The 15792-nt window shown below is 31.2% G+C and overlaps 2 protein-coding genes across 2 annotated transcripts in view; one reads left to right on the top strand and one right to left on the bottom strand.

The window, feature by feature from the left end:
• Window positions 1–15792, bottom strand: part of LOC119840764 (adenylate cyclase type 2-like) — a gene marked incomplete at its 5' end in the record, with an annotated part of 84935 nt that overhangs the window by 16774 nt on the left and 52369 nt on the right. Inside the window, 2 exons of the mRNA XM_038367502.1 lie at window positions 264–391; window positions 4277–4489. Of these exons, the coding sequence (XP_038223430.1) occupies window positions 264–391; window positions 4277–4489 (341 nt within the window). The remainder of the gene's footprint in view (window positions 1–263; window positions 392–4276; window positions 4490–15792) is intronic.
• LOC119840765 (E3 ubiquitin-protein ligase SINA-like 5) overlaps window positions 13519–15792 on the top strand; it is a 43824-nt gene continuing 41550 nt past the window's right edge. The window contains exon 1 of the mRNA XM_038367504.1: window positions 13519–13725. Within this exon, the coding sequence (XP_038223432.1) occupies window positions 13702–13725 (24 nt within the window). The 5' untranslated portion in view covers window positions 13519–13701. The remainder of the gene's footprint in view (window positions 13726–15792) is intronic.

The raw sequence follows: 15792 nt of genomic DNA, 5'->3' as shown, positions 1-15792 counted from the left end.
TATTGTTATTGTTTGTTGAAATGTTTCCAAATCATGTTCTATTAATAATTATTTAGTTTTCTGGGTATTTTTCAGTCAATATGTGCAACACTTGAGGTTGATTAACCATTTACACACACATAATATCCATATAATATCTTACAATTACATAGTGGGTAATTACAAAGTTATCAAGCAAAATAGTCTTAGCCTCCAGGAAAATCCTCCTAATGGAAAATTCGACAATTGCTAGGCTATATAATAATATATCCATTTTAACATACCGTATGGCGTCAATCATTTGCAGGCCCATATTGACACAGTTATATGCGTGGTTCGGTCTGGACACGGGGAGACCTGACACGCAGTAGTAGCAGTCGCCTAGAATCTTAATCCGCATGCACTGGTTTTCCTAAAGAAAATGGGCAAATGAAAAATGTATAGAGGCCACAGTGTAATAATAACAGCTTCTGTTATTTTTTATTGGGCCAGCTCGCACCGGGGAAATACCACACACAGAAAACCGGCGCGGAATTGTAGCATACTACTGTATTTCGTAGGATAAGTGAGGGAGCCGGAGGCCACTTTGCCTCACCCTTCCCAATCCATACCTTTTTCCCGTCGTCAATCCTTTTCTTCTCCCTTACCTCATAAAAGCGGGCAGAGACACTAACTCTGCAAATGTTAAGGGTGGTGATCGCTAACCATCAGGCGAACCACAAGCTTAGTTTAATGCTACGGCATAAAATAGCTATGAAAGAATGATTTTCACAACGAAGTCAAAACGGAATTAAAGCCAAAAACCTTAACCTTAGAAGTGAATTTTGTCTCGCGTTTTAATGTTCTACGCTTTAATGTACTTTAGGACAGTTTTAACTTTAATCCTTTAGAACAAAACTTCGTAGGTCAAAGGTCGGGTGTTCTTAAGGAATTTGACCTTCACACTGTTTTAAATACCTTCGAAGTTCATTTAAATGATATGTAACTTTGCATAATTCACCATGACAGTGTCTCGCATCGCTTTAACTTCGATATTATTTGTTACGTAATTAAATATATAACCTCTTTTACCGGAACTTTTTTCTTAATTAATAAAATAAAAAACATTTTTTATAATCAATCCAATCTGACTCAGAGTACGTATACATTTTAAAACAACGAATTAAAATACTAAACCACGTTTCTACATCACTCATCTATTGTTTGATTACATAATACGAAGCATTCAAATCAACATCTTATCTGCTCACTTCTACTGCTGGGATGTACAACGGAAAAATAGCTGTCAGGAACAAAGATTGTCTCATGCACAAAGATGACAATATCTTCAAAGTGATAGTTCACAGGTGAGCTGTCAAAGTGTACCGTACTACCAACCATCTCTATGCAATGCTTTAAACAAAGGAGAATTATCTGGGAAGATAGTGCAGTTTTAATATTAGGAGCACACACTTATTTAATAAACGGGCCGTAAATTTTAAAATAGTTTTATATTCATATTTTAGCTAAAAATAAGGTAGATTTAGCTCCGGGTAGACTGATTAATATGCCGTGTCATAATTCATTCAAAATTCATCCGTTAAATCCATTACATATCAAAACTTTACGTAAAGTATTCCAACAATGCAATTCTAAACAAAACGATTATCCTTAGTTTTCGTATTCATTTGCGCTGTGCAAAGAAAAATATAGTTTTCGTGTATAGAAAAAAAATCCTTCCTACTAATATTATAAATGCGAAAGTTTGTAAGGATGTGTGTGTGTGTTTGTTAGTCTTTCACGCAAAAAGTACTCAATCGATTACAATGAAATTTGGTACGTAGATAGCTGGACAACTGGAATAACACATAGGCAACTTTTTATCCCGATATTCCAACGGGATAGAGACTTACGCGGGTGAAACCGCGACGCGCAACTAGTACTAATTATGTGTAATATAGTCACTGGATAATTATTATATTCACATCAGAATGCAGATTTACGTGTCCTCGTTTTATTCAATTTTATTTCATATTCTACATACGAACAATGTTCTTGCTTAATGTGTGTAAATGAAAATTCATGAGCAGCAGATCCGGTCCAGCACTAGACATTTATTGTAATTGCTCCCACAGCACAATTTACGTGCCTTATATTTTATGCGCCTGCTAAAAAATGCTGAGCAATTTTTAGTTTATGCATTTTCTTGTTTCCCCTTTTCTTATATGATAGAATTTTTTATATTTATATAGTAGAAGTACAACATTTATACAGAGCGTCGAGGGATATAAGGTTAAAAAAAACTATACAAAGCTGAAGAGATTTTCTGTGTCTTTGAACTTGTTATGTAAACTACTGGACCGATTTCAAAAGTTCTTTCATCAGTAGATACGTACGTGATTCTGAAGTGTAATAGGCAATATTTTATGTACCACGGGTGAGGTCGAGGCGGATTTAACGATCCGTTATATGAACGTAACTTTACATAGCTATAAATTATATGATTTTAATTCTAGACGAGCTGTTAGTTAATAATATTTTAACAAAATGCATCAGAGAGCAAACACGTGTAAATAAATCAATATCGAATTAAAACCATCATAACACCGCCACTGGTTAATAGCGTAAATTGCATTTGGTTAATTATTTTGGTCATTCGGTTAGCGTTAGCGCCACTTCATTAATTTATATGAAGCTCATTTATATTATAATTTTATTCATTAAATTCTTTATTAACGGGTTTTTAATAAATTTGGATCTGTTGATCAGTTAGGAGGACATCGAATACTTTTGTAGATCATAATTCATTGGACGAATTTCTCTTTTTCGTAGTTTTATGTTTATTTATAATTATAATATGCAATATGCATATTTCTGTATAATGAAGGTATCGAATAAAAACTTATGTGTTTACGTATGGTATGGTTGTGCAAGTCAAAAACGACTGTTTCCGATTTAATGCAGATTTCATTTACATACTGCTAGTGTTGTTTCCAATTGGCTATATTTTTTCTCAAGAATGTTATTCCCACTGTTTTAAATTCGCTTGGCTGGTGAAGTGGCGCTTATAAGCAAGGTTTTGGATAAAAACTAGCTTTTAGTTTAGCTTAGCTCATTACAGCTTAATATAACTTTAACAATGCTCGTAATAAAAGAGCAGTTTAAGTTTGTATTAAAAGTTACCTCACTAATTTCACAGATATTACGTATATTTACATTACACGGTCTGTGTAACTTTTGAACAACGTGCAGTTTACTCAACATTTAATGTTACTAAGTTTGCAGAAGTTCGCTGCTGCTGTACTGAACAACCTCGGTTGTAGATCAAACTAGCTGGTTCGAATTTTGTATATTAGTAGTTCTATAGGGAAAATATGTGTGTCTGTGGTCTGTATTTATGTATCATAAGGACCTTTATCGACCGAAACGAAGTGAAACTTGTTTAAATTGGTAGTGAAGTAATTGATGTTAAAGTACAAAATAACATTACTTGAAGATTGTTCTTCTGATTCATATAGCGCATCCGTTTGTCATTTAACGGATGTGGCATTTTTCTTTTGATACCTTCATCAATATCAATTTGTACTTAATCAAATGGAAATAAAAACGTCTTACTATTATATAGAAATATTTTGTACAACATTTGTCAAACTATTCTGATGTGAAATAATTTAGATACAATTCATGCATTTCTTAGTTAGCAGACTTGGGGTCCCTTATTTTTTATATCATAGCGGGCTACTGAGCTGGTAGTTCGGCTGATGGTAAGCGCTGTCGACTTTTAAACAGTAAGGGAAAAGGAAAGGATTGATGACTGGAAAGAAGGAATGGACTGAGAAGGGTGAGGAAACAGACCTCTGGCTCCCCTACTTACCGTAAAAAAACACAGTAAATCATTAGCAAAATGAAATAAAAGTATATAGTTATTCAATTAATTGATTGTTTGAAATCTCAAACAATTAGTGGTCCATCAAAGAGAATTCATATTAGTTTTCATTAACTAAAATCTAAGAAACTAATTGGGAAACATATTAAAAACAAGATTTCTAGTTCTTAACGCTATTTTGAGTAATCACATAAACGTTATTATTTCGTATCTTTACCCTTGAAGCTTCTCAAATATAAGCTAGTCTTGAATGTTGTCTTCAAAACTGGGTACTCTACACTTAATAACACAAAAAGCAAACAAACATACAATACAAAATAACCGTCATTTTAACACTAAAAATCATACATTCTCATCATATGAAATCATAAAGCCTTAATTCACAGATACATGAATTACAAAACAAACACTGTACCCAAGGTACAGAATTACCTGAGCGATTTGATCGAATCTGCCAAACAGTTCATTCAAAGTCTTCACAAGGTCCGAGGCGCTTAGACGCTCAGACAATGGGGTAAAGTTGACGATATCAGCATACAATATGCTGACGTTATTGTGACGTTGGACGTGCATTTCATGGAAGCGTGTCTGCTTCGAGCTGTCAGCGCAGGCGTCCGCCATCTTCAGCATAATGGACCGTTTCACCTGGAAATACGAGTCGTTTTAGAATGGGTATGAAATTTCGGGATGTATTGTTCATCGAGATGGGAGCTTATGGTATATGTACATGAAACTTTGTACGTAATGAATTAATCTTAGCATGAAGGCTATTACATCAAACTCAAAACTCAAATTCAAACATTTATTTATTCAGTTACACTTCTCCTAGAAGCAATTTTGATTCGTCATACAGTACATAGTTTTAACAATTACCACCATCTTAATATTGTGATGTTAATATGTATATAACATATTATTTATATGTTTATATACCAACTTGCCCAAATTCTAGTTTATTAAATAATCTTATACGAAAAAAGACATATTTGTATCGAACTAACTTCTAAACTGAGTCTTTTTGCTTTTACAAAAACACCCTATTTAAAAATATAGTACCCTGAACCTATAAACCTTATAACTTTCTGCTTTTAGCGATATGCAGTGAAACTTTCCAAACAGTTTTTTTTACCTATTGACAATTTATTCACCGTCCGGATTTCAGAATAACTCCACACAATTTATACATGCAATAACTTCTAAATATAATTCAGTTTGAATAGCAAGGCATATAGCATAAACCTTTCGAATATGCCAAAACTTTATAATACGGGGCAATAAAATCTTGAGTTTGTTGTTGACAAGTTTGCCGAAGCGAAAAACTTTTTACATAAAGCTATTTTAGACGTAAGACTAAAATTGGGTTTGTATCGACCTAAAAATAATATTGTACGAAGATGAAAAGAAATTCAATACTAAATTATTTGTGTTTATTGCGCAATTATGTGCTTTCAATAAACTCTTAATGATGTTAAATCAAATTCAAGGTCAAAGTTTCTAAGCATACCTAGAATTTGTGAATATTTCGTCTTTGAACTAAACTCTGAAAAAATCTTTGGAATTTAAACGATTCAGTTTTTTAAAACAACGTAGCAGGCACATCACCTATATCACAGAGCAATTGCAACAAGCTATCATTTTTTATGAAGTTTCATCTATTAAGTTTTATTCTATTTAACCCCCTACCCAAGGTTTGTTCATAAAAATCTTTATTTATATTATACTATAGATTAGCTTCGGCTTTACTCGTGATAAATAAAGCCTATAGCATAGGGGTCAAGTACATATTGAACGGTGAAAAAATATTTCATATTGGTCATTCCAACAAACTCTTTAGCATATTAAAACGCACTATCAGAAACCAACGCGCCGAAGCTTGTGACATCACACTAATATTATAAATGTGAAAGTTTGTTTGTTTGGATGTTTGTCCGTCGATCACACTGAAATTACTGAACGGATTATGATGAAATTTGGTATACAGACAGGGTATAAGTTGACTTGGATGATAGAATTTTTATCCCGATTAAATGCTCCCTTGGAATAAAACAGGAATCTTGATATCCGGGCGGAGCCGGTACGAGCGTCTAGTACGATAATATTTCCCAATCACTAATGACTTAATAAAGAATACTCAACGTAATAACGTAATTGTAAACATAAGATTTCCTTGAAGTCAAACAAAGAGTCTAATAAAAGCAATTTGATTTTATCTTGAATCGATATCGGCAATGAAGTGTAAACTGCTAAAAGTAATTACTTCGTTCTACTCCATTAAGTGCCCTTATCAGCCCTCGATAGATACCTTATTGGATTCTAAAAGCGGTTTCTTGAACGACTGTACGGTAAATACTTAGATTATTTGAAAATCACATGCTCTTCATTCATTTACTTTATATTCAAATATTATCTTTCGTATAATATTTGGAACGGATTGATTGTCATTTTAAAATAGTGTTGCTTATATACGAGTTTCGAGGGCGTGATGTAAAAGTCCAATCATAATGATCACGGGTTGATTTGTTCCCACTGCAGGCACAGGCCTCCTGTGAGGGTTCTAAATTCTAATTAAACACGCATCGTGTGCAGGTTGGCACGTGTCAATTTTTAGTTTTATAGTATTCAAATGCTTTTATAAATGAGAAATTTTTAAATAACAGAAAAAATTCACATGTTGGCAAACTTTAAATTTTTCGAGCAATTTCTTTTCGATGTTTTCCTTTAGAAATTAAGACATTTATTTATTATATTATTCAACCGGACGTTCATCGGGATCATGACATAATTTATAACGAATCATCAATATATTTATAACAATAATATAATGAATAAATTCCCCTGAAAATCCGTTAAAATTTTATAATTTCTAAATGTATAATACTCGCATATAATAAAACATAAGTAAAAACTATGTATTCCTTCTTTATTGAGCTGTAATGATATGGATAAGGTGCAGATAAATCGAATGATCTATTTATTTCTTACAAGCTCTTCTAATCCCGAAATCCCTACTCGAGGATTCACCACTGTCCTCGATGTAAAATGTATTTTTTAGATATGTCTAATATGAATATATCCCCAAATTTATGAAGTTCTTGTAACTGGCCTCCATCGCCAGTATAATTCTTATATCATAAGTACATTGAGTACATTAATTATTCGTCTTATTATAATATTATTATACTTCTGGGAAATTGAATAGTGTAGAGCATCTTCTGAATATACATATAGTATACAAAAATTCCTACAACGCACAAAATAAATAATTTGTGCGTAACCACAGTGAGTCTGTGGGTTTATCTATTATCTTTAAGATGTCACTAATAAACATAAGATAAAATTATCTCCAAATAAACAACACGTAATTTGACGTATTAGCTAAATCAGGTCATTTCCTCTTACATGCTGTTGAAATTAGTCATAGGTTTTACTTAGCGCTTTTCCATGATTCAAAGAAACTATTGTCTCTTGAATCATATACAGTATATGCTATGTTTCTTTGCTTTATTTGCAATGTCTTTATCGTGATAAATACATTGTGAAATTTTCTTTTCTTTGTTTCGTGCCTGCGTTACAGAAAGTTGTGATGATAATTAATGTATCAAGATACTGTATATTTAGAAACTATTACAAAAATAACGATAATTATTGTTAACATTTGCTAAAGTTATGAGTAAAAATAATTTTCGGGGTTTCACGGTTTATCTTAGCACAAGCAAGCGGCAAACAATGTTTTTGTATCCTTTTTAAATTGTGTTATATTTATTAAGCCTTTATTTAAGCTTTTAATTTTCTTTCTTATAAAATAATCACATAATCAAATACAACCACAGTGGAATCTTTATTTCTTATTGTCTTTTAAAATGCAACAATTTCATTTTTATTAGATTCCGTTATTCTTCCATTTCTTTAAAAGCTAGCTGGATACACCTTTGTCTACCGACCCATGGAAATTGCACTCAATTGCACAATAAATAAAGTTGCAATTACATTCCCAAGCACTCGACTCACAGACGTAATCAAGTCGTGTAAAAAATGCAACCAAAACGCAATGTTTATCCATTTAAATGGATCATTAAAGCAATTTTGTTGTCTTCATGATAATATTATCGTGTTCTTAATAGCTATCAGATGTTATGATAAGGGAATAAATTGTTTGATAAGAACATAACCGGGTTATGAAAGATGGTTTTGTATGAAATAAATACAAACAAAGAAGATTATCTTGTTTATTTGACATTTAAATAAACAAATAGGTTAGTAAACAACGCTATCATCATCAGCCCATATATGTTCCCACTGCTGGGACACAGTCCTCCTATGAGAGTTCAGGCCATATTCCACCACGCTGGCCAAGTGCGGGTTGGCAGATGTTACATGTCATCGAACTTTTTTTTTTGGACATGCCGGTTTCCTCACGATGTTTTCCTTCACCGTTTTAAGCAGTGGTGATTTTATATACATGTGCAGAGAAAAATCGATTTATTTCCTGCACTTTCGCCCGGTCTCAAACCCCGACTTATCTATTTTGATGTACGAGGTTCTCACCACTGAGCCACCACTGCATAAACATCGCTATGCTTTGTATTAATAGCTGTAGCCTACGGTTTAAAAGTAGCTTCAAAAGTATATAAGTAATAGGTTCAGCGCCACGCAATAGCTTTTTCCTTTTTTTATTTTTTCCAAGTGAAGAAGGCACTGCACACGGCTAGGGAAAAAGCTGTGGGTTATGTAGGACTTCCCACTAAACGAATAGCCTACACCCGTCTTAGAAGCAGGCAATACTTTGACATCGTTGTTAATGCAAAGAACAGTCGTGAGCGGCGAAACAAGTGAGTCGCCAGCTCCATTAGTGAGGTTATATAAAAATCTCAGCAGCAAATTTCACAAAGATCCTAGTTTTGAGTGATGGAGTAACAAGCATAACTATACGAATATCACATTAATTATTTCGATAGTAATAGGTATACTTATGTAGTCATTGAACGAAATACTGATTAGTGATAATTAAACAATTAGCGACATAATTTTATTCGTCACATCAACTAGTCTTATATTTTTCTCGTATAATAGAATTAATTAGTTAATTAGTTTTCAGCTCCTTCTATCGTGTATACCTTGAAAAATTTCATAACATTAGCAAGGCTTTGAATTTGGAGTTTTAATTATGTTATTAAATAGTTTTTATTCCGTTTTTACAAAAAAAAAATGCATAATGTTTACTGCTTCTGTTAATTTTCGTGTAATGTTGTTTGTGATGCCTTTGTAAATAAACCAAAACGTAATTATAAATGAGTTTTAACTATTACTCTAACTTTTTAAATTATTACATTTCCTAATAATTAAATTGTATAATAAAATCATTATTTCCGGAGTTGGATATCATATTTTTAAGATTTTAAGAGTAATTGCTTATATATAATCGCATATGGGTCTGGCAATACTTAATTTCCCACAAGTTAAGAATAATGAAACATTTGTACTCTTACAGACTAAAGCATTTCGTATAAGTCGCTTATGTATTTCAGAGAAACTCTGAGTTTCAGGCTACCTAAGCTCAGGCTTTCGCGCTAACATCTGCACCTCAATAACAATAATATATCATGCTGAACAGGGAAAAAAATACACAATGCTGACTTTTAATTTTTAATGCACTTCAGATTACAACAATTCCTTAATAATTTTAATCTCTATACCATAGTACTGCCACAAAGCTGAGTTACCCACCACCACATAAAAAATGATACAAATTATGTGAATGCAAACAATTGCAACATAAGAGATTTAAGATGAGATTGGAGCTTATCATATCAATCAGATAATGTTTTCAAAAAAAGAGGTCACGATAAGGCAAATTTGCTAGAGATAATATTTTTTGTCTTATTTTAGGTTAGTTTTAGCATTTAACGACTAAATTATACGAGCATATATAACTATTTTATAATCGATGATGATATTTATATCGTATCTCGTCCAATAGTTTTGGAGATTAGCAAGAATATTTAAACAAACTCTTCAGCTCCATATCATATTACTTATTATGTGAAAATTAAAAGGAAGAATTTTATTTCTTTACGTTGTAAAAATGATATGCTTTGTTTATTCACATAGTAAAGAAGATAATATATGATGGCTTCGAATTATTCTTAACATGTAATTAAAATACATGAACTTTCATTCTAAGGACTATATAGAACAATAACTCTCATTAGCACCATTGAAACGTTAAAGAAATTTGTATTATGACCTTAATTACTAACTTCTTGTGTGAAAATTCGAGGAATTTGATGCCAACAAAGACATCATCTGTACTCGATCTGTACCCTTTCATAAAAAGCCGCGACTTTAAGTATTTTCAAACCGAGATTATCTTCTTATCTATTCAATGTTTTTAGGTCAACAGGATAATCCTAAAAAACCTAATAACTCTTTTGTATCCATGCGATAATTTCTTATCTATATTCGGAAATCGCACAATCGCTTTATACTTTTATTGGAACTGATAACGTATTTAAATGGCAAAGTGAATTATCATTCTACTATTTTGACATTTATTTATACTGCTTACTACTAATTTATCTTTATTGTGGTATCGTTGGGGTTTATTTTTAGAACTTAATCCGTTTTGGCAAACCAATGGATGTTACAATCGCGTTGGTGAATGCGATGTTTTTTTATCCGACTGCGAAGAAGGAGACTGTTGATGTATAAGTATATAATGTACCATAAATTTCTTTGTGCTCTATTTTATACCTATATATTTTTTGTATAATCAGTTTGATTGATTTGAGTTTGAAATATATCGATAAATATGACATAAATTTTTACATCAATAACCGTCAATCTATGTATTTTCATGGTACACATGGTTACTAAGAAATTATGACTCTAATTGGCTGATAATAATGCTATCAATAAACATGCGGATTTATCGACATTGAAAAAAGATGGTTCATGTAATGTAAGTAGACGACATGGTCGACCCGATCAAAAATCAATCAAAGGCGCGACTTTTACTAGTTTATATAAAATATATTATAAACTGTAGCATAATGCAAGTAATTACAAACATTTGCATGATTTTTTTTATTTATTTTATTTCTATTTTTAGATTTGATAACATTTTTACAAGGAAGGCGATCGCATTTATTATATTTATCTGATTACGCCAAGCTACAGCTTATAAGTATTCGCAATAAAATAGAAATCATTGTTAATGACACAGGAAACAAATAATGGTCACCTAATGACAGACGGATGAAAACCATTCACATCACCAATAAGGTGAATGTGTGTACTTGAATATATAATATATAATTACATTTTCCCATATATACTTACCAGTTAACGATATTTAGACATGTATTATTTGGCAGCGGCGCATAATTATTTATATTACGTCACTATATTTCACGATCTTTAATTGTTTTATGGATGAAATTTTTAAAATTGATTTCGTTGCATACAAAACTCACAAGAAACAAGCAATGTTATCTTTATTATCAAAGCTAGAAAACCCTTGTACTAACCGTATAATGCTACTTTCAAATACAAAATATAAAACAGAATATTTCCCGTCGCGGTCCAGTCCTCATGATAATCCACAAAAACCATTTTAAAATTTTATTCCTAGTAGGTCTTGGCCAAATCTTAAAACCAAATAATGTTACCTTGCCAACCTTTAAACTTACAAAACACGCATTAAAAGAGAAATTGGAATGGAAATTGCGAGATTCATTGAGTATTTAAAAAAATATTTAAATAAAGAAATCGCATAGTTGACTTGAGTTGATATCCATAAAAATAACGCGTGCAAGAGAGAACGTGTTATTCTATCTCGAAGAATTCGTTTCACCGGTAAATAATTAATGATTTGCATACAGTCTCATATTAATTTCAACCTAACCTATTCTGCCGCCAAGTCATATTTCCAAAAAAAATACAAATATAATAAAGAATCCATTGACCCCCGCCCAAATAACATTAACACTATAAAAAGATAAAAATAGACTTGACCCTCTCAGGTAAATACAGTAATTTGAAGGTAATTTATTAAGTTTAATGTTTCTAAAAAAAGACTTTTTAATCTGTAAAGAATAACTATAAGATAAAATTGCATCTTTACCTGTAGATCTGTTTTCTTATCACGTTATTCCAAGAGTTTTTTTGACAAGCATTTTAGAATAAATCAATGTTTCAAAATAACAAGATACTATCATACTAACGTTTGGCATCTACATATCTAGGTCTCACTATATATCCATGGTTTACAGTTTTAACTTTTACTCACATATCAGTGAAACGAAGTCGAGCGAACGATTAATAGAAGCTTAGATCAAACACTCGACTTTAAACTATTTGAGTGATTAATAACGATTATGTACAAATAGAAAAAAACATAGGTTATATAAATCGCACGCGATAGGATTTCCCCGATACACGTCAATGACAGTCGATAATTATAAAGCACAAACAGATCCGTATCATAGCAAAACATTAAATTATACTTCAATCCTTTGTCATATTAATTCTTGTTTAAATCGCGACTCTAGTATCAATATTTGTGGCTTGATGCGCCAAGGCTAACCAAAATTGATGCAACTAGTGGATTTATTGCAATGTAGCATAAATAACGTTTTAGTGTCTGCATTTGTGAGGAAAACTTGTTTTTAAATATTCATACATTTATGACGAGATGACGTATTTGCCATATTAAATGACGCTTTTTATACACGCGAGAAAATCTAATTAAGTAACTATTAAAGCATCACGTCATTCCGAAGAATCATCTTTTTTCATACATCAAAAAATAACCATAATAGATAAAGATCTTGGGATTTAAAAATTATACTAGATTTTTAAATTTGTCTCAAAGTTAACACGGACAGCTATGAAACTCTTGAAGAATTATTTATTTATACTCTCGTAGACAAAAGAAAACTTTGCGGGAAGAAAGTAATCGTTTGTTCACCTTACATTGCTATTTAATTAGCCAATCAACCTTTTGTTCTAATGTCAGGTTTGAGGTTATTACTAGCAAGGTTTTTTTAATTCCTTATAACTTGTAAACGTGATGATTTCCGTAAAGTTCTTTTTAGTTTGTCTTTCTTACTTTAAAGTTTTGTAATTCTTTGAATGTCTTATTAAATGTTACATACACTTGAACTAAACTAAGTGCATTTGAACTAAAGACTCATTAAAAATATTCGAGATAATGCGTACAAAACATAGTTTCTTATTGCTTTTTACGGCACGCTCTGACCAGATAAAGTTGAAAAGGTAAAATCTTAAATATCCTCTTTTTAAATATAAATATACTACTAATTTTAATATACAATATAAAAAAAAAATGAAATAGAAGGAACTTTTGTAATAATATAGAAATTTGTTTTAACAAGCCTTCATTTTGATCTAAATTTTGATAAGTTTTTTTATTTTTTTTTTATTTGTTGTACTAACGACTTGTAAAACATGTTTACTATAAATTTGTACGCATCAGAAATAAAAAATGGTACCAAGCAAATGAGTTTGTTTACAAACAATGTTTATCTATTCACAACATAATTATCTAAAAAGTATTTCCAAGTTTCATGCTATTGATGTCAGAAATCGGGGTTTACGATAAGGGGCATCGTTCCCCTCTACGTATCAAATATGAATCATTATGCGCCGGCGTTTCGTGCGGTCGTAGAGCTGGCAGAAACGTTCGAAGCGTTGTACATCACGCACGTATGTAATATACAGAAGCGGTCCGGGTGCATGCCTTGCGGTATTCCAAACATTTTTTCGACTATGCCAGTGCGAGTGCTTGTGATTACCAAGTGATCTGTTTTAGTGAACATTGTGAAGTGAAAGACAAAATGTTTCCGAGAATACAAGGATTGGTGAGTTGTTGTTATTAATTAATTATTTATTTATTTACAATTAAATGGGAAAAAAATGTTTCGGACGCATTAAACCATTTACTTTATTACATAGGCTTGTTCACCTTGTTATTATACAACCTTAAACTTACTGTTACTTAATGGAATAAATAAAATACCCAAAATTGTGCAACCAAGGACAACCTGTATGAGGACATTAAAATTTTTAAATCTTAATAACAATAAGTGGTAATAAGTTAGACATATAAAAGAGAATTTTCCATTACGATGCACATCGATTATCATCTATATAATATAAATTATAACCTACGTTTATGATACCTACAATTTAATAGTCTTTTTAACCTACAAACCCAAACAAGGTATGAAATGTTAATCCTCTGTAACAAATCGGCTTAGTCAACTAATATTGAATTATGATCACGTTCGCTGCATATTCACTTTCTACTAACTTTTCTTGTTCTAAATACCTAAGCGTTTGATAATGTCTTAATCATTTCCTTAGTATTAACATAAAACCTAAATATCAGAGTACTCAACTATATATGACATAATGTCGGGAAATATAATGAATAAATCGCGTTTAAAATCCGTTTTAGAGTCTTTAATTTCTAAATACATCTAATATATAAATTTCTCGTGCCATAGTTTTCGTTGCCATACTCCTCCGAAACGGCTTGACCGATTTTGATGAAATTTTTTGTGCTTGTCCGGTATCTATGAGAATCGGCCAACATCTTTTCATCCCCCTAAATGATAAGAGTAAGGCAGAACAGCGTTTGCCGGGTCAGCTAGTATAATATATAAACATTAGCTCTATACCTAAAATGTGAGTTAAAATTTAAACTCAAATATCCTTCTTACTTCTGTCTAAATTTGTTTCGGTGGTACTCCATACATTTTACAGTTATATTTATTTATATTATGACTGTCTTATGTTCTCGGAATTCCTCTAAAGTGATGACGAGGTCATAGTATGAATCAAAATTTCTTTGAACTGACGTTTGACTACAGGATCTCAAAAATTTGAATCATTCAATCAATCGTGGGAGTAATTTGGTTGCGCTAATAGACTTATAGGCACATTGATTTTGGTGCTATAACAGACAATTGCAGATGCTGTTTCAAGATTATCAGAGATTTTATCTATATAACTGTTGAAAATATGAAAAAATTACAAAAATCGAACTAATAAGTTCGTCGGATTGAATTTCAAAATACATCTATAATTTGCTCAATTTATAACGGCTGGTCAAAACTAGTAACTCATTCGTATTTCGTACTTAATGTTAATGTGTGATTTCAATGCTATAAAACTAAAAATTAAATTTAATGTTAATGTTTTAATAATTAAAAAAACTTAACTTCTTAATGTTTTTGTAAGTCTCCTGTTATATGAGTATAAAACATATTTGAAAATAGCTTATAATAAAAGATAATTGGAACAAATATAGATGACTTAAAACATAACATTTTATGAGTTCAATACAAACAATTGCAATTGCTTTTACGTAAATTGATTTATATTATCAAATGTATTTGTAAATTAAATGCGAATAATAAACAAATATATTGATTATTAAATATTTCATAACACGTTCATTTAATTCAATTATCATTAACGTACACAAAACGAAGAGAATTTAATTCTGAAAATCAGATCCATTTCACTGTTATTACCTTCATTTATTCGAAGTAATTAATGACGTATTATGTGATTTAATTATATTTATTTGATCATAACATACTTTTGCGTAACCTTTATCAATTTATAGTGTATAAAGTATACTATATATAATGTACAAAATATAAAATATGTATAAAATATACATTCTCATATCACATTTATAAAATTCACGTTTGAATTTCTTCTCAATCATCGTAACTCTTCTGATGCATCAGCATAACCTTTTTAAAGGTCATGGTTGGTAACGTTGAAGCTGGGCCTTAGAGTCCAAGGTAAAATATTTGACTTCGATTATAGTATATTATATGTATGAGTGTGAGAGGTATCTTATAAATATTAGATGTTGTTATTGAAATAACCCATCTGCAGCCATATCAAAT

This window comes from Zerene cesonia, chromosome 7, assembly GCF_012273895.1.
Source record: "Zerene cesonia ecotype Mississippi chromosome 7, Zerene_cesonia_1.1, whole genome shotgun sequence".
Taxonomy (NCBI): domain Eukaryota; kingdom Metazoa; phylum Arthropoda; class Insecta; order Lepidoptera; family Pieridae; genus Zerene; species Zerene cesonia.
This window is presented reverse-complemented; position numbering and strand designations above follow the sequence as displayed.